Raw genomic sequence first — 20,807 nt, 5'->3', positions numbered from 1 at the left:
TTAAGTCACTCAAGTTAGATAACTTTATGATCTACATTGTGACTACATGCAACAAATAAAGAAATAAATACATAAACTTCCTTTCAAAATTTGATTTTATAACACTTATTTTCTTTGTAGTTTTATTTGCCTTCCTTATTTCATTTTCTTGCAATAATTTTTAATCTTGTTATCATTAACATAAAAAATAATTTATAGATGCCTCTCAATGTAGAAGAACTGCAGATATAATATATACAATTCGAATTACGGTCTCTTGAAACTAACAGTCACATTTGGGGACAATCGACACAATTCGAATTGCAAATATAAGAAATATTACAATATTTATTTTTCACTTTAATTAATTGCTTCGATAAATTAATTTTAGAGGAACTAAAACTAAATCTAAAAATTGCAGCATGGTCCTCCCCGACAAGTTAGGCAACTTTAAATTTTCCTTACTATCTTCGTATTCACACAAACCAAACAAGAAAAAGTAAATGTTTCTCTTTTCTAGTTGTTATAAGAAAACAAACGCTTGAAGAACTTCAATAATGATACGAGGATAAAGAAGGCAGATTGTGGTGTTGTAGTAAGTACTTCTTCATATTTAATTAGAGGTTGTAAATTTGAATCCCTACGTACGAAATTGCATTTGTTAGAAAATACTTTAGCCTAAATACGAAATTTTGGCATTAATCAAAATTTAATTAGACTCTAATATGAATATCAGGCACACATATAAATTTAAATTTAATCAGACTTCGATGTGAATATCGAACACACGTATAAATCTAAATTGAGATGAGATGTGAGCAATACGAATCTCAAACACGCGTATAATTCTGTTTCCTTGTCCACTTGGCATGTGCATGAGATATCTCCATATATATACTGACTAGATTTAATTCAAAGTCAAAGTTGTGATCATATACTTTCATCTTCATCTTACTGTCTTAGTAGAGTAGATAAACGCGTCCTATTTGTCATAATAGTGATAATTTGTGTCCTATGCGATATTCTATAGTGTTATCAATTCTATATTAATTTAAATATCTACTTATATACATTTAAAGTTAAAGGACATAATGTCAGATGCAATAAAATTAAAAAACATATTGTATTATTTTTATTTTCTTTTTGTACATAGAATACATTTTTTAAAAATTAGAGTAAGAAATAAGGATGCATTATAGAGTTTTACTAATGTCAATAATAAACAAAGATATTCAAACATGGGTGGGTCATAGCTCATATATTGTCCATATAGACTATAGTAACGTTGAAAAAATAAAAAAAAGGAAAAACTACAAACCAATTATTATTACTACTATAAATTAGAATCCCTCATTGGTCTAATTATATCATTTACTTTCTTTTTTTCTCTAGCATGATGACATTCAAAATTCCTTTATCTATACTTGTCATTTTTCTTTTACTCAATATTTTTCAATGCTCAAGTGAAGTACTATACATTCCAGTCACTAAAGATGCATCAACTCTACAATACATTATAGAAGTAGGTCAAAAAACTCCTTTAATTCCCACAAAACTCTTACTCCATCTTGGTGGTAAAAGCTTATGGGTGGATTGTACCAATAGTACAACTCATACAAGTTCAACTTACAAATCAGCTGTATGTAATTCTACAGAATGCTCTATGGCCAAATCTTATGGCTGTGGAGATTGCAAATTTAGAAGTGAATTGCAGCCTGGATGCAACAACAATACTTGTTACATTTGGGGTGAAAATCCCATCAAGAAAATGTATCATGATGGTTCTGAAGTTGCTGAGGATGTATTGACCATTGGTTCTTCTCCTGGGGTTCTAGTCACTTCGCCGCGCTTTATTTTCACTTGCCTTATTGATCCTTATATGCTCGAAAAACTCGCCAATGGAGTCACAGGTATCGAAATTGAAATTATTACTTTCTCCATTTCAATTTGTTTCTCTTATATTGCATGTCCTCTTAGTCAGTTTTTTAACAAAATGTCTTGTTTTCTTTTTTTTTGACAATTTTAATTTCTAATTCTAAATTTCTATATGGTATGTTTAAGAGGCCAAACTTAAATGATATTTTGAAACATTTTAATTTAAGACCACAAAATTTTAATTTTTTTTTTATTTTCTTAAACTTGTGTATCAAGTCAAAATCAAACAAACAAAATTGAAACAGAAGGAACACAGTTTTTAATAATTGAATTAGTAAATACTCCTCTCTGTTTTTAATTAGGGTTGTGGTAAAGTGATAAATACTCATTTATCATTAACCAAGAGGTTTCAGGTTCGAGTCCCATCGAGTATAAATTAAAGTCACCTTTGATAGAGAGCGTTTTAGGTGGAAACATCTTTCACAATTCTTAGAGAGATGGATATGGTTCACTAATAGACCGAGCGGAGTGAGGTGGGTAGGGTGAGGGGGGATGGGGATTTCATTATAAACAAGTATAAGGGGGTGAATGATATCTATTAAAGAATGACAAAGTCCCACATTGGTGGTTAATGAGATGGGTGGACTCCTTATAAGGCTTGGGCAATCCTCTTCCCTTTGAGCTAGCTTTTGGGGTGTAAGTTAGGCCTAAGACCTAATCTAACAATATCAATGTGTAAATGATTTTTTCGGACGATTTATATGTTTCCCTTTAAATCAATATTTTTGGAATTTTAATTTGCTTGACACTATTTTCTTATTAATTCAGTCCAAAAAATGATATATTTTGTTTTATGTATACAACTAATTTATTTCAAATTTCTATTTTAACTTTAATATTATGACATTTAACACATTTCAAAAGTCTTATAGCCATACGAATATTATGATATGTTTAAGGACAGCTTCTGATTTCAATTATGCATGTTATGCCTCAACAGGAGTAGCAGGTTTTGGACAAACAACTCCAATTACTGTTCCCAATCAACTTGGTTCAGACCCTAGATTTAGCAGGAAGTTTGGTATGTGTTTGAGCTCATCTCGTGGCGTTATTTTCATCGGTCCTAACCCATATTATCTTTACAATCCTAACAAGATCGACATCTCCAACTCCAAGGATCTTGCCTACACCAAACTACTTGTAAATAAGAGAGGATTTTTACAAACTGATGAGTATTATTTCCAAATGTCATCCATTCGAGTCGCGGGGCAAGACGTGCCACTAAATAAAACATTGCTAATTATAAATAAGAAACGACATGGAACTGATGGGACTAGCATCAGCACAGCTATACCTTACACAATTTTGCACACTACCTTTTACGATTCTGTTAAAACTGCTTTCATTAACGCGCTTCCTAAGAATGTGACAATTGTAGAGCCTCCTCCTATGAGTCCATTTGCAACTTGCTTTAGTTCTGAAAACATTAAAAACACCAATGTTGGACCAGATGTTCCTCCTATAGATATCGTCTTCTACAAACCGAGTGTGTTTTGGAGGATTTCTGGGGCAAATTCGATGATACAAGTTAGTAAGGATGTTATGTGTTTAGCTTTTGTGAGACAAGACCAAACATGGTTACCATCAATTGTGATAGGAGGATATCAATTGGAAGAGAACCTATTGGTGTTTGATCTTCCAGGAAGGAAAATAGGTTTCAGCTCCTCACTCAAGCTTAAACAAACATCATGCTCTCAGTACGATAATACTATTATGGACAAAGTACCATTCTAGTATAATTTCCTATTTCTTATAGTAATAACAAGTTTCAACTACTTTTACATTAATAATTATTTCCCTTACTTCTATTATGCTATGCAATTTGCTCAACTATTGCAACTCAATTGTTAAATTTGAAATGATTCTCGTGTTTCTAGAGCAAATATGTCGCAAGAATTTTTTTGAATTCTCTTTTATTATATGGTTAAAATAATAGAAATACATGTTTTCTTTTTCTGTTCACAAATATTTTTTCCAACTCTGCATATCAAACCTAATCACTTGGAGGAGATTTAGACCAACTTCTTTGAGAAAAAGATTCATTCTCCTCATAAAAGTAGAAGATCGAGAAATACCTTATATGGTGCCACAATCCGATCCGTTCGATGTAGTACATTATCTTTCTCTTTTTAACATTTTTTTAATTTTAACTTTCCACCTGTCACAAAATTAAAGGATATTTTGATATATTCTACTTATCTTTAGTTTAATAATACCACTAGATTTAAAAGTCTATACTTTCCTTTCTTAAACTCACAAATCAAGACTAGATAAACAATGGATAAACAAATTCAAACAAAGTAAGTATCTGTTTTATCTATTCAAATTAGTCAAATTGGGCATGTACATGTGAGACTCCATACTTCTCCTCTGGATCACGCTGACTAAATTAATGAGTCATAAAAGAGTTTTACTCCCAAGGCAATTAGAATAATAAAACAGAAATTCAAAACAAAGTTGGGTCATACTTTCATATATAGATGTATCATGTATAAATAAATTATAGTAGCATTTGCTCTCTTTCTCTAGCATTGGCATGGAGACATTCAAATTTCTCTTATTTTCCAATTACACTTTTTTCCTCTACTCAATATTATTTTTCTATGTTCATGTCAAGTACCACAAACAACCTTATATCTTCCAATCACCAAAGATGCATCAACTCTACAATACATAACAGAAGTAGGTCAAAGAACTCCTTTAATCCCCATAAAACTCTTAGTCCATCTTGGTGGTAGAAGCTTATGGGTGGATTGAAAATGTTTTTTGCTTGTAGCTAAAAGTTAACCTATTTGAGGGAAGGACAGTACTTTTTGATTATTCAATTGTATTATGTCTTACCATGAATTGTTGGTTTTGGACATGAAAGTCTACTTTCCATTCCCAATCAACTTGCTTTAAACCCTACATTAAACAAGAATTTTGGTGTGTGTTTGAGCTCATCAACAAGATCTCGTGGAGTGATTTTCATCGGTTCTGGCCCTTATTATGTTTACAATCCTAAGAAGGTCGACATTACCAAGGATCTTGTCTACACCAAAGTAATCACATACAGGGGATTTCTGTTATCTGAAGAGTATTATATTATTAAAAGTGGCAACAATCTAAGTCAAACCTATTAATTTATTTTCTTAAAATTATTTTTAAAAAAATATTTATCTTCCGATTTCTAATGCAAAAAGTAAAACATATCATCGTAGTAATGTAACGACAGGTTTCCGTCGTTATAGAAAAGCCAATGAGAAAAGAATTAGGGCCAGAAAACTTTTGAGTAGTAACTTTGGATTTTCTAGCCTAATCGAGATTTGGACGAAATGGGAGTCAGTGAAGTCTAGGGAAATCTGGTAACAAATAAGAGATCTAATTATGATTTTGATAATATGACTAGATAACTAAGACGTTAAGGAACCCGTACGACTTTAAGGAATTGAATTCGGGTGAGTAGAACTTCCGAAACTGATCTAAGCGTGAAAGAGTATTTTCTGAGTGTTATGGGATGAAGGTGTGTTGTGAAATGGGGGTTTGAAATTCTTAATTTTGCTCACTGGTTTCGTCCAAGCCGCTAGGGTGGGATTTATCCCGCCAGGGCGGGGCCGCTGTGGCGGATTGGGTCCCGCTGTTGCGGTACAGTCGCGACTTAAGTCGAAAATAAACCCTAAAAATGTTTTATTATGCACTTTTCAACTTTGAGAGCTAAGGAACGACCCCAGAGGTTTTCTTGAAAGTTTTCCACCATTCTTAAGGCTAAAGGTAAGGTTTTCACTCCTCGAATCCATTTTTCGATCCGTAGAATATAAATTCGTGGGTAATTATTGTTGGGGAAGGATTTTGATATGAAACTAATGGTGGAAAAAGCCCTAAATTGGGTATTAGGATCATGGGTTGGTCTAGGGTTATTGGGTTTGTTATAATCCGGATAATTAGACCTTTGATTGTTTATCCTTGCTTTAATTGTATATTTTTAGACCACGAACAAGCGGGAAGAATCCGAAAAGGAAGATTCAAGTGTCTTAGGGGATTTAAGCTTGGATTCGAGGTAGGTGATGGTTGTGATTTCATGTTGGTGTGATATATGTTTGTAATTGCTCATTATAATACATGTATGTATGCGAATGTTTCATTATTGATCACCCTAATCGTAAATGAGGATAATTGAATAATTGTATGCCATGAATCACCTCTTGTTGTATGATTGTGAGAATATACATTGTGATTGTGATTATGATTGTGGTTTGTTGAATGGATCGGGTGTTACGTTCTGACACACTAACTTGGATCGGTTGCCATGTTCCGGCATAAATATGGGATCGGTTGCCATGTTTCGGCATAAATATTAGATCGGGTACCACATTTTGGTACACTAACAATTTGGGTGTGGGTTCCATGAGAGGACCATTGAATTGTGTTGTGTATCTACTTGTGATGATTCCATTAATATCTAATGATAATTGATATTGGAAGACGGTATGTTGCTCTAAATTGATATAACTATGATATGTGAGAATCCTGAAACTGTTCGTTGTTCATAATAGTTGACTAATAGTGTATATGTTCGGTATATACTTGTTTTATAATGATTGTGGTTACTTGCATGTGTTTCACTTATTGAGATAGTCGCGTGATCCTACCAGTACACTGTGGTTGTGTACTGATATTGCACTTGCTCTTTCTTTGTTGAGTATAAAGCATCTTCAGGTGGCTATTGATAGACCTCAGCTAGGTGACTATTGAGCGTGACCGGATTTAAGGGTGAGCTAGCTCTTTCAGGTTGCCATGGATCTTTCTTGTTTAAGTCCACTCTCTTCGGACTCAGACTATTTGTTAAAGGTGTTCGTTTAGTTACAGGGTTGTACCCCTTGTTCTTAGACTTGTCGTTCGAAGAGTTTTGGTACAATGGATTTCAGGTTCTAGGGGTTGTTCTTCCATATTAGTTTGGTTGTTTGTTTGTTAAAACCTTGGAGTTTATGGGGACTTCATTTTTATTGTCATTTAAACCTTCTTCTATATCTTTAAATGCGTAGTATTTGGTTAAGTTGTGTAGTTGGGTTGTAGTAGTGGTTGTCCCACCGAAGGTTTAATGTGGGTGTCAATCATGATGGTCTGGGTCGTGACAAAGGTGGTATCAGATCCCTAGGTTTGTTGATCTCATTGTACCAAAACGAGTCTAGTAGAATCTTGCGGAACGGTACGATTACATCCGTACTTTTCTTCGAGAGGCTATAGGACTTTAGGAAAAACTCACTTATTTCTACTCATTCGTGCTATGGATTGAATCCAATTGGTCTCTGGGTGATACAAATTGGTATATTTCCTCCTTCACTTTATGGTACGAACTAGAGCAACAAAAGTGGTAACACCATCACTAGCAAGAGAGGATGTGTATAAACTATCGATAGTTGAATAGGGTTACCATTTAGAACAAGTATCCATCGCCTCGGATAGATGACCTTTTTGACCAATTGCAATGTGTATCAATTTTATCTAAGCTTTATTTAAGGTCTGGTTACCATCAGTTAAAGATTGAGGCGGTTAAGAATTGGATTCGACCAAGTTCTATGATTGAAATTAGCAGTATTGTGGGTTCGCTAGCTACTATTGTCGCTTGTGGTATGAGTCGAGTCCAATTGGTATCTCCCGATTCCAATTGGTATCTCAACGAAGTGAACTAGACGTCGTAGTCCCGACTGAAGGGACACAAACAAGTTAATTGAAACTGAGAAGGTTCCAATTGGTATCTAGCCTTAGGGGCGTATAAGACATATATTATCAGTAATGGTCGTCAATAGAACAAACTAATCAAAGAATTTGGACTTGTCTGCAAGTTGTAACTGTTTGAGTGTCGTGAAATTTGTTGTGAAAAGAAAGTCATCACGAGATTAGGTACAAGGGTCTAGATAAATTACGATGTGGTCCGTAAGAGAGAAATCTGGGCGTACGTTGCGATCAATTGATAACCGTGTGAGAGTCTGGGTATATCCTGGGGATATGTATGTGGTAGTGTTGAAACGGATTAAAAGGATTCTAAAATGCGTACTTCATTGGGTTGATCGGGGGGTAGACAATGATTGTCCTAGCTAAAGGGATTTTCTTAAATGCCTAGTTATTACTGGGAAATCTAGGGTAAATATAGAAAAGAGAGGAACCCCAGAAATTGTTAAAAGGGATTCTGTATCCGTCGGAGCCGCTGGGGCGAGATAATCTTGCCAGCGCGAAACCGCCAGTATAGGATTTTTTCCCTCCAGAGCAGGACAGGGCAAGATAAAATCTCAGCCATATTTTTCATAGTCACAATTATGGACCCCGAATTGTACCCGAACTAACCCCTGCAATCTAATTCAGTATTCAGCAATCGAATATAAGTTATAAAGTGTGCTAGAATTATGGAGAACCTGGGCATATAAGGAGGAAATCAATGAGGCCGGGGAAATGATAATGCAGGTAGAGGAGTAGTGCAGCCAGGCGAGGAGGTTGCCCGTCAAGACGACAAGGGTCAGTTATATGTTTTTTCGGGCAAAACCGAGTTTGAGGTGTGTGATACAGTGGTCACTAGTGCTACTCTTTTCTGTGCCCGAATGGCTATTGTTTTGTGTGGTCTGGGTTCTACTTATTCGTACGTGTTAGTTCAATTGCCTTGAGATTTGATGTGGTTTGTGATATACTTGAAGCCCCATCCATGTTTCTACCCCAGTTGAACAGTCAGTCATAGTCACCCATGTGTATCTTGTTGTCCTATTGTGGTTATGAATTTTCAGATTTGGGTTGATTTGGTTATGCTGGATATGGCTGACTTGATATAATCTTAGGCATGACTTGATTGTCCCATATTATACTGAGCTTAATTGTAATACTAAGTCGGTAACTCTAGAGATCCCCGGTAGGGAAAGATTATAGTGGGAAGGGGTGTACAAGCCTAAGCTAGCTAAGATCATATCCTACATTCAGGCTAGGAAACTGATAGGGCAGGCTTGTTTGGCTTATTTGGCTCATGTTTGGGATGTTGAGGTTCAGTCTCCCTCTATTGAATCTGTTCCTGTGGTGTTTGAGTTTAAAAAAGTGTTTCTTATGGAATTGTCTGGTATGCCTCCGGATAGAGATATAAATTTCTGCATTGACTTAGAAACTGACACTTGCCCCATTTCCATCCCTTCGTATCGTATGGCTCCAGCAGAATTAAAAGAGCTTAAAGCTCAAATCCAAGAGCTTCTTGATAAAGGGTTCATCCATCCTAGTGTTTCCAAGTAAGGTGCTCCTGTCTTGTTTGTTAAGAACAAGGAGGGTAGTATGAGGACTGATGATTTTATCTTAATCCATAAGGGAGTGGATTAATATCAGAATGACAAGCTTATGGATAAAGAAAGTTCCATTGAGTATACTTGGGTGAAGAAAATTGAAGATTTTAGTAAGAAAGTGTGTACCAAGATTGGGTTAGTCCTTTAAATTTGATGAGTATACTTGAGTTTGAGGTGTCGTGTTGATGAAAAGGTTGACTTCGTATTTATAGCCAGGGCTAACAGAGCATAATTGTAATAAAAGTTCGTGGTGAATTGTGACGGGATGCAAATATATAGTAAGATTGTTGGTTAAGCGAAATTTGTACAGTAATTACGACTTGCGAGTATCTAAGGTTATGGTTTTCTAATATTTGGTGAGTAACGTGGTTGTATGGAAAGTCTAAGAGATGGTGGGACACCACTTAAATATAATTTAAAAGAGTTAGAGTCATGATGAAGAAAAATAATGGGATGCAATACAACCTTTATAGAGAGGCTAGAACAAAAATATTTTATTTGATTGCAAAGGCTAAAGAGGTATCTTTAGAGGGGTAGATAATTGGGTTCAAAGACGCGTGATTTCATTTGTTTTGTTGTGGCTATGGTAATAGTGTCACAGATCCATCAGGTTGGTAAAAAACTATCGAAAAAGACTTGAGAAAAGAGTGTGCGGACATTAGCTTGAGTGTGATGATAAGTGCTTGGTTTTTTTTTTAGTCTAGTAATGAGTATGATTGAAATTTAGCGAAATATATGATAAGATTGATGGATATGCGATCAATGATAAACGGAGATCCATGAATTCATAAAAATCTTCAAGGTATAAGCTAATGTTGATAGAGAAATGGATTGTGTTATATGGTGGAAATTACAATTCAGAATTTTCATTGTGAGTCTACATTCGTGGTGATGTATTTTGTCAAGGTATGAATTGGAAAGGTGAGAAATGAACAATTGTATCCGGTATTGAGCATTTGAGAGGAGGTACACCTGGGGTGAGTCGTAAGTTTACTACTATTGATTGTTAAGTACCTAAGAAAGGTTTCATTTTTAAATGTGTTGGTTTATAATAAGGTAAAAGGTCGGAGTGTTTATGATGGTTGTTAGTGTTGTGAGTATGATTCACTAGTTATGCTCTAGTGTGTTTTCACTTTTGTGGGTGGATCCCTAATGGTGGATCAGCGGTACCAAATCCTGCGATGTTCTCTTGGTTGAGTGGGAAGATTGGGAAGATTTGGTTATTTCAAATGACATAATTGGTGTTGTCTTGGAGTTGTTAAAGTATTTTAGTGGTTCTAACCACCTTTCTTATGAGAATTTATAGAAGTGCTACCATGCGTATTTGTGGTTGTCCGGCAATCTTAATATTCCTCTAGTCGTCGAGATCATGTATCGATTATGTGTGGTTGAATGTGGGGATCATTGGGTCCAATTCTACTATTCTTAAGAGGTAATCTACAATTACTAAATCTAGCATTTCGATCGTGTTGTTGGAGGGGTTGTATGCTTGGACATATCCCTCGATGAGTATCTGATTTTTCTAAAGATCAAATTTGTTATAACTTAAGCTCATGGGAATTTATGTTGCGGGATGGAGATATTGTTAAGAACTATGATTGTTTGGGTATTATAAATGTGTGTTGGTTGATTCAGGTTCACTTCTATTTGTAGCGAGTATTGACTTGGAATTTTATCATGCTTAAGTGCTAAACGATTCGTCCGGATGATTGTGTTAAGGTCATTGATAACATGTTGAAAGATGTGTGTACGATCAACTTTGGTGGTTGTTGAAAATCGCTTTTTTTGTAGTTAAGTTTGCATAAAACAATATTTATTGTTGACACCCAATTTTGACCCTCCCAATATAAATTAATCATCGAGCTTCTTCCATTTTAAACGATCTAAAATAATTAGTTTTATAAATTTCAAAAATAGTTTGTGAGTTATTTTAAATAAATTATGTCACTTATTATAACTTTTAGACAATACTTATATTTTACATATTTATATATATAATTGATATATTTTATGAATATTCAAAAATTGTCTCAAAAGTATTTTAGTTTTAGTTAAATATTTTGTCAACTAATTTGGTTTAAGTAATAGTTTATATTTTAAAATAATTAGTTTATAATTAAGTTAATTATTTTATTTTGTAAAGATTAAGAAGCTCGTTAATTAATATTAATTCATTAATCTTTAGTCGGATTGTTAATTCGTTTGCCTAACCTTTTTATTGCAATTTTAGCCACCCTAACCCATTTGAGACCAAGTTTTGGGCCATTTAATCAAAGCCCAAAAGCTCTGTCAGCAGCCCCTCTTATCCAATGGCAGCCCAAACCCAATTTTCTCAAACATTAGTAACATTACACAATAATTCCAAAATAACCCAGCCCATTTTTTCCTTCTTCAGCCCGTCCAAACATACATAGAGCTATACAACGCAGCAAACGACCCCACTTCGCTCGTCTTCTTCATGTGACAACAGCGAAGAACGCTGCAAACCTAGGAAATGCGCACAACAGTATGCTCGTCCAACTACCCTACAGAACCCATAACCTAGTGGCGTAGATGGTCACTTCGTCATCCTGCTTTTCCCCTTTTCAAGGATTTTTGAATATCTTCCACTGTTGCCTTGAAAGAAAAAAGGCAAAGGAAATTGAATTTAAAATTCAAGAATCCACCAAATTCTCCTCCTAAATCACCCATCTTCTCCCTATAAATAGTTCTCTACTTTCAGTGAAAAGGGCTGGAATTGAGAGCTTAGTTCGGAAACAATAGTCATCTTACACAAAAAGAAAAAATTCAAACGATTCCCTAAATCCTAGGTTTCGAGAGAACTTTTGTTCGTAGCTGGTTCTAAATTTATCGGTTTGTTGTTAGTATTAAAATCTCGCAGTGGAAGAATCTCTGTTCGTAGCTCGTCTTATCTCAGTTCACTGCCCGTATAGAGGTAATATTCCCCACTCTCGAATATATATTCATTCTCGAAATAATGCATTATGCTCAGTTTGATTATACTTATAAGATGTTTGTGCTGTTTTAGACATTATTCTTCGTAATTCTTGAAATAATCTCTCTGTTATTTGTGATGATATTTAACTTCAAGAATGAGAAACTGCCAACATTGTCTCTGTATTTGCTAATAACCAATTGTTATAGTCTAGGAATCTGGCTCGTTTGTAAGCTTCCGGTGTTCAGCCATGCCTCTCTTCGTTTTATCTTGTTGTCGCCCCTTCATTTTCTTCTTAAATATCATTTACATGTTCATATTATCTTGCTGGGAATGTCTAATTATGGTCTCTCTGTTGGCTCTCGAGAAGTTGTAATAGTATGAAACACCAAATATGTTGTAAATGAATCAAGTAATCCTATTTGTTGTGACACTTTACTGGTTGTACCTTTGAATATCTTAAAAGAGTATCATGAATTTATAGTATATCTATTTACTCTTGAATTTTTAACTTGCCTGATTCATGTGATAAGCAGTTTCGCTTCATATACACGATATCCTTGTCACTTGAGAGTTTAGGTGTAAATTAAAGCTTTTCAACAACTTTTCGGTAGTCGCCTCTTTACAAATTTTCATGTGAACTATTTGGCTTTAATTAGCCCCCGCTTTGAACATCATAAAATTGTATGATTGTCTACTTATTATGTATAAGGTATGGTTAGTTTCTTTTTCAGATTATGCGATTAAGAACATTATTTGGAAACTCGGAATCATGGGATGTTTGGCTTAACTTGTGTTGGCTCTTGCAAAGTTGCTTCTAATTTAGTCTTAAAATGTTCGTCTCCTCATCTTTGTGGCTGATTTAGTTTGAATAACATTCTCCATCTCTTTAGTTGCATTATAGCCATGTTGTTGGATTGATGCCTAAAAAATAAAAATAGTAATAATAAAATGTGTCTACTTACTAAAGTTGCTAATATATATATATATATTTTACTCATGTTTAGAAGATGTGTAAATTTTCTCACAAGTTCCTAGTGTTATCTTGTTGTTCATATTCTTTAGGTAAATACTTCCTAACGTCCCAATTTGCTTGTTTTAGTGCAGCTCCAAGCTTGTCCCACTAATTGTTAACCTTAGAGAAATTCTCTATATATATGAACAAATATATACTACTGACATAGCAATATTTCTTGGAATTTCGGCTCAAAATATACCTTTGTATAGCTCTTGGTTTCTACATATGCCTTTAGTTTGATATTTCCTTTTAAACTCATAGGTTACTTAAGTCACCTTTTTCATGTTTCTTTAAGTGCCGACCTCTCGCTATGCTCCTTAGTTTGAGCTTTCTTTGTTACTTTCCTTCTCATATGTCTACTTGAATATTATCGAATTCGTTTTGTTCGTTATACCTCATTCAAGCATTGTTACTTCCTGGGTGCAATAACCTTGTCGTCTTCATTCTTTGATTTCATCCACTAGTCTGATAAGTCGTGAAACTGCTATCCTGTCTTACTTCTTTATGATTCTGCTTGCTTTGATGTTTGTCTTTTAAACTATTTGGCATCAGTTGGATCTGAAATATTTGTATAAACTCGAATCTCTTAGTAATAAAAAATAGTTGCAATTTTTAGTCTTTTGAAACAACTCCTATCTATTTGTTTTCATCCTTGATGTGCAGCATGGTTCAATTTCCTACTCACCTAGCAGCTTTTGGACTGAGATTTCCTTTCATTGATTTCCTCTTAGTTTCCATTAATGATCACTTCCTTGGTTTTCTTTTCTATAGTAAGTTGTAGCTTCCCGTTAAAGTACTAAAGTATATATAGAATCAAGCACTTGATTCTATATAGATTTTGTTGAAATTGTTGTGATGCCTTGATTTAGCCTAGAGTTGCTTTTTGTTTGCTAGTTATCATTAGTGACTCTTGTGGTTTGTTCATTTTGTTTCATTTTATTTGAGTTCTCACTAATTTTAAGGAGCTGAAATTTGATCATGCTATGTTTATTTCCTTTCAACTACATTTACCCCAAAAGCTTCCCTTTTCCTCTTCATTAGAGACAAATTTGAGTTTCATTAAAGTATTAGTACTTTGACAGAAATAGGGTCTAGATTGGTTTGTGATTATCGAGTGCATGAATTGATTATTCTTGGCTTCTTTAATGAGCATATATAATTCTTTAATTTATCAGGGGATTGTTCAATTACTAATTCGTTTCTTCTTTATTATGGCGCACCCATTTGGACTTTTTTTCCTTCCTCCTTTGCAATTCGAAATGAGCTACGAAAGCCCAAAATTCTTTTATCGAGTCAGCCAACCTTGAGAAATCAAAGAACAAGTCTTTGGAGTTGACGTACAGGTCCCGAAAAGCGAAAAAATGAGTTGTATATATCCGATATACACTGATATACATCAGCTGTATACCAAAAAGGGGAATTGAATTAAAGCTTAAAAATATAGCGAAATTGGCCCAAGAAGGGGCCCAATTTCATTATCTCTCTTACTCTTCTAATGATTTGATTATGTGTTGACTAATCTTATTTAACTCTAACTTTAAATAACTTAATTAGATTCTCCGAAAGATGAGTTATTTATGTTATGTTGGTTTACTTTTAATACTTCTTTTTGTGTTCATTTATTTTACTAATAAAGATCTTATATCATTAATTGAATTAAAGCTCTTTGTTATTAAAAAGAACGTTATTTAATGTTTTTTTTTAACACACTTTTAGTTTGTTTAAAATTGTTTCAAGTTAAGGTCTCTCCCAAATAAACTTTAAAAAGCCTTTTTAATTAATTAAAATAAAATACTTACTTGGTCATTTTCTCAAAAAGGGTCAGTCAATTAATTTAAAATGATGTTCATGCTTTAATTTATTAAATTGGTTTAAATTATTATTTCAAAATGAATTAAATAAATTCTAATTAATCTAGTTTTATTAATATCACTTGTATTTCAAGTCAAATGTTTCATTTTTGGGACACTTTCTCTAAAAAATAAAATAAAATAAAATAAAAAGTGTGTCATTTATTTAGTTATTTTCTTAAAGTTAATCAAATATATTGAAAGTTATTACTTTTACGCTAAATCATCATTTTCCTAAAAATTAGTCAAAATATGTTTTGGTCAAGTCACAGGTCAACCGTAAGTTAGCGGGCACTTCGAATGCTTAAACCCTTCTCGAAGTGTAAATTGAACCCCGAACCCTCTTTGGTATTTTCAATTGATTTTTTCTGTTTAAATCTTTGAAAATTACAAGTTTTCTTAATTTCTTTTAAAAAAAAATTAAGTGGCGACTTTTTCTAAATATTTTTCAAATTGTTAACATTTCAAAAGTGATTTTTCTAAATACAGTAAAATTACGACACAACAGAAATGACGACTTCACTGGGGATTCAATTAGGTTCTAACTATAAAGACTTGACTGTCTTTGACTATTTGCTAATATTTGTTGAATTGTTTTACCTCATATATGCCTTATTTGCTTAAATTGTGATATCAACTGTCATTGCATGCATATCATTTATTTCGTCAAATGACATTGTTTTCTTTATTTCACTTAAAGGATGATTATGCGGGCCGTAGTCGTTCGTTAACCAAATTGTTCTCGGGACACCCTGAAGAATGTAGTTGGCTACTGGATAGTCAACGGTCGTTAACTGTCTCAGCCCAACTAGTCCGCTTGGGTCACCAGTCCACTTCAAATAAACCCCACTCTTAGTAAAGATTAGTGTAGAGCCAAACCAAATCCAAATTTAGAGCATTTGAACTAAGTTGACCCAACACCCAAGGCGTGTCGGGTCAATTAGAAAGACCACCTTAAGTCCAAAGGGCCCACAGACCGAACAGATGCTCATACTTACGTGCTTAAAGGATGTATGCGCTATTTGACAAAATGTTGTGTCTTGGGTTTGGGGGGTATCTAATTATTTGTATGTTTTTGTAGATGGCTAAGCAACACTTGAGTTTCAAAATGGTCACCGAGACGTCAAACCTCCTCCGTGTATGGTGGTACAATCTCAATGCATATTAGAAAAGAGAACTCTCCATTCACTTAGGTCACCTCCCATCAATAATGAATCTCAGAGTCTGGCCTAAGTTCATTGAGGTGGTCACTCGATTTTGGGACGATGAGAGGATGGTGTTTCGCTTCGGAGATGTTGAAATGATACCAACTATTGAAGAAATCAAAGCTTGCCTAGACAATGTCGGAACGTGCCAGAAAAGAAAAAATCATCCAGATCATCACATTTTGCTACCAGATAAGCCGACCAGCACAGAACTGAAGAACATGTTGTTACTGGTAAATGCAGACTGGCTAGACACCCCGAGTATTCCGTTTCTGAAATTCTATGAACGATGGGGACATGAGAACTATTATAAGAATTTTTCAAATGAGTTTCTCAGTCGCAGTAGTTGGAGTCAAACTTAAACCTTAGCATTTGTCGTATGCCTCTTAGGGACAATGGTATTCCCTCAGGACGGAGGGAACAAAATTGATACTCGGATTGTCATGGTGACTCACACTATCTTTGAGGGTGTTGGTAAAAAGGGACGAGTCAAGAAGAACTTCAACCTGGCCCCGATCATTTTGGATGACATCTATCGATCTTTGGGTCAATGCAAGAAAGGGTTTCCATTTTTTCAAGGGTGTAATATATTGCTGCAATGGTGGATGTCTAAATATCTAGTGATGACAACAGAAACTCAGAAACAGAAGTTAGCCGAACCACAAAAGGAAAGCCACCTCGACCATTACGAGTTCCATTTGAGCATCAACAGGTTCGAGATCCACAACACCAGGGAAGCATGTGCTAAAGTCTTCCACGACATAAAAGATAAAGACGTACAATGGATGTTTTAAGATTTCATGTCAGAAAAAATAGTTGTTCAAGGGGCTAAGTGTCCTTTCCTAATCCTTCCTGGCATTAGAGGGGTACGACCTTACAATCCTAGCAGGGTAATGTGGCAATTCGGCAGAAGACAAATTCTACCTTTCAAAGGAGACACTAGCCGCTACATCTTTGACTATAACGGGTGTGACAAGATACCTTACGCCAAAGATATTCTTCAAGAATGGACTGGCCGGGTCAACCTAAAGGAGAGCATGGAAGAAAACAGAAAACAAGACGATTTACGTGGTACACTTGACCCGACGCCACGCACGGACCGACAAATTGAAGATGTCCAGGTAAGGCTCCAAATTCAAGCCTACCATTTTCAGTAGGAATGGGATCGAAGAGAGCCAGAGTTTCAACGTAGGGAGCAAGAATACCTGAGTAGGGAACAAGAGTTCCAACATCTAGATTATGAAAGCCAAAGGGCATTATCCATTGCCACGCAAGAGTTAGCTAACGCGAGAGCCTGTCTGATACATTTGGACTTGAACTTGGATGATCAGCTTAACACCCTCCAGGGCGTGTCGATGTCTTCCAAAGCTGTATTCGCTGAGCCGCATGTGATAACCAACAAGTTTCTCATTCGCGAAGAAGTGGAAAAAGCAAGAGAAGGAGCAGGTCCTTCAGCATTTTAGTTATCTTATTCCCCTGCGTGGGATTGATGTTCTTGTATTTGCAGTTTATCCCTTCCGCAAAAAATGTATCCATTTGCTTAACTTTGTAATGAATTCTCTATTGTTTATGAATCTTATTTTGGGGAATGCAACAATTTGTTTCAAAAAGCGCAATACATTCTTCAAATCGCTAGGCCTACCCTGGGCATAAAAGGGTCACATGCATGTTTAGGACGCGATATTTGTGTGACTTAACTGTTTATGTGATATGTTGCTTTGAATGAGGACATTTTTAGCCTACTTCTTTTCGGAAATTTTCTAGAAAATTCTCCAATACCAAATACAAGTCACTACCAAATGTCCGACCAAAATTCCATGAGTCTTAAGTTTCTCAGCCAGAAATAAAATCTTACTATCAAATCCTGAAATATTACTCTATCATCTCAGAAAAGGTAAAATTGCTGTTAAGATGGAAAAAGGAAAGGGTATCGACATAGAGCTAACTGAGGAAGATTTGAGGATGAAATTACAGCGGCTCAGACAAGAGATCCAAGAAACTAGAGAAAGAAGAATAGAAGTGGAGTTTGCCACCGCAATCGCACGAACGGCAAATGCGGCACTAGACGCGGAATTGGCAGCAAAGATGAGAAAATGTGTTGTTATAGATGTGGAGACAGTTGTTGTGCGGAAGAAGCGCGATGCCCTCAAAGATATAACCGTGATGCTTCAGAAGCCACATGGAAAGCACTCTTTCTTCAGCCAAGAGGCCACTAGCAGTGATCTCAAAGGCGCTAGACCTGAAGCTACCGAAGAAGATACTGGGGAGAAAATTGTCTATATGCCTCCTCTTCAGGGACGGTGGAGAGAAGGGAATGAGAAAACAGCCCTCGAAGCATATGAGTTTACCCCCGTGATTAATGCGATAATCAGAAAAAGAATGGCCTGAGTGGGGGCACATTTTATCTTTTAAGAGCTTTATTGTCTGCTTTTCACTTTCCTTGTAATCTTCAAGAAATGAATAAATGAAAATGAAATTACCTTTTGTATTCGAACTACGTAGGGCCTGAATTCTCCTTGGGAGATACGTAAGCAGCCTTTCAAGGCCCGGCCCCTATCTTTTATAAATTTTCTTTTTCCTTTCATTTTACAATGAAACATTGAGTTCAGATCAACAAATGCCTAGAGATGCAGCAAGAAGACCTTAGCTCAACGCAATTTAACATTTCTGAGTCACCAACCTCAACATAAAAACGAGCAAATTCCTGCTTGTTCAAAAGCCAATCCCCATTATTCGTGGGTTAGCATGTTCTCAAACAAAGCAACTTTTATGTGTTTATCTGTTTTCTATATGATATTTTGCATTATTTGTGCCGAATCAAAACTAACATATTTGCCTTTGAGTTGTTTTCTCAACAGGTAGTTAGAACTGGTCTGTGTCGATAAGCTGGCTGATCATCCTTATTTCACTAAATCTAAAGGTCCTACAGATTTCTTCCCCAATCAAAGTTCACAAAAGGGAAAAGCAGCAATGGGTGATAACAACGAAGAAACCAGCCTTACTGATGTCGTGGTGGCTCAACCCGCCCTTGCTGATCAAAATGAACTGATCCTGTAGCTGATGCAACAAATTGCTGAGATGAGGGTCGAGATGCAGAGGAAACACGATTTGCCCCTTCCGATTTTTGCTGTCAACGCTCAATTAGACGGAAGACCTCTACCTCAAATTCCCCCTCCCTCCTAACGTGGAACAAGCTCAGAACCCGCCTTTAAGCCCTGCTCGTAATCCCTCCATCATGGACCTTACCACCCAAAACCCCCATTACGCCTCAACCTCTTATCAAACACCACCCCCTCCTCAAAATACCAACCTCCAAGCACCACTCCCTCTCCCCAATGTAAACCACCAAACTGGCCTACCCCTTCACAACCAAAACGCTAATAACCCACACACTTCCATCCTTCACCAAAACCAGTATACCAGCCCCCAGACTTTCCCCCAAAACTTTCACGACCCTTTAAATGGCCAGAGTCCCTCTATTGCTCCACCACTACCACAAAAAGCCACTTTCCAAATACCGGTCCCCAATGAGCATGACGCCCATGGTTCGGAGCTCGATCACTATGAGGAGAGAGAGAGAGAGAGTGGAGGTCAAAGGAAGATACCGCCAAGATAGATATGAATGAGGAAATTAGAAAAGCCATGAAGGAGTTGAACTGCATTCCTGGGGTCGCCGAGTTGAGTTACGAAGACCTGTGCATTCATCCGAATTTGGACCTCCCTGAGGGTTCAAGGTGCCAAAATTTGACATCTTCGGAGGAACAGGGAACCCCTTAGCACACCTGAGGGCCTACTGTGACCAACTCGTGGGAGTTGGGAGAGACGAAGCTTTGTTAATGCGGTTTTTTAGCCGAAGTTTGAGCGGAGAGGCTCTAGACTGGTTTACGTCTCATGAAACGAGACAGTGGTCTTGTTGGAATGCTCTAGCTAAGGACTTCATCGAACGATTTGCCTACAATGTGGAGATCGTTTCTGACTGTTACTCCTTGGAGAAGATGAAGCAGAAGCCAACCGAAAGTTACAGAGAATTTGCATATAGATGGCGGAAGGAGGCAGTTAGAGTTAGACCTTCTATGTCGGAAAAGGAAATCGTCGAAGTGTTTGTGCGGGTGCAAGAGCCCGAATATCATGACAGAATCATGTTGCTCGTTGGTGCAAAATTTGCTGAGATAGTCAAGGTAGGTGAGACTATCGAAGATGGATTGAGAACCGGGAAGATTGCCCGTGTTGCTGCCTCGCCCGGATCTTCAGGTTTGTTGACGAAGAAAAGAGAGGATGTGTCCTCTATCTCCTATGAGAGGAAGAAGACCCAAAGGAAAACCTCATCATACCAAGGTCGTTCTCGACCTTCGCAGAGTTTGTACCCGACTTGTTATACACAAGCTGATTACCAAAATAATCCTCCCCCCAGTTATCAAAATACCCCTCCTCCCATTTACCAAACTCCCCCTACTATTTACCAAACTCCCCCTCCAATTTACCAAACTCCACCTTATCACTACCGGAACGTCGCCCCCAACTGTGCCAATGTTCAGACAAATTACCAGACTCCTCCCCCAATGTACCGAACCCCAGCTCCACTTTACAAGAATACCC

At 36.3% G+C, this 20,807-nt stretch overlaps 2 protein-coding genes across 3 annotated transcripts in view; one reads left to right on the top strand and one right to left on the bottom strand.

The window, feature by feature from the left end:
* The window catches only part of LOC125869835 (uncharacterized), a 525,520-nt gene that overhangs the window by 477,345 nt on the left and 27,368 nt on the right, over positions 1–20,807 (bottom strand). The gene's annotated exons all lie outside the window — the stretch shown is intronic.
* The window catches only part of LOC125869775 (probable aspartic proteinase GIP2), a 37,305-nt gene continuing 17,859 nt past the window's right edge, over positions 1,362–20,807 (top strand). Inside the window, exons 1-2 of one of the 2 annotated variants that reach the window (XM_049550218.1) lie at positions 1,362–1,889; positions 2,855–3,568. In XM_049550218.1, coding sequence (XP_049406175.1) covers positions 1,373–1,889; positions 2,855–3,568 — 1,231 coding nt within the window. In that variant the 5' untranslated portion in view covers positions 1,362–1,372. Of the gene's footprint in view, positions 1,890–2,854; positions 3,714–20,807 lie in introns of those variants that run through there. The other variant, XM_049550216.1, reaches the window with a different exon arrangement.

Source organism: Solanum stenotomum, chromosome 1 (assembly GCF_019186545.1).
Source record: "Solanum stenotomum isolate F172 chromosome 1, ASM1918654v1, whole genome shotgun sequence".
In the NCBI taxonomy this organism is placed as follows: domain Eukaryota; kingdom Viridiplantae; phylum Streptophyta; class Magnoliopsida; order Solanales; family Solanaceae; genus Solanum; species Solanum stenotomum.
The sequence above is the reverse complement of the archived record's forward strand: the minus strand, read 5'-3'. Positions and strand labels throughout refer to the sequence as shown.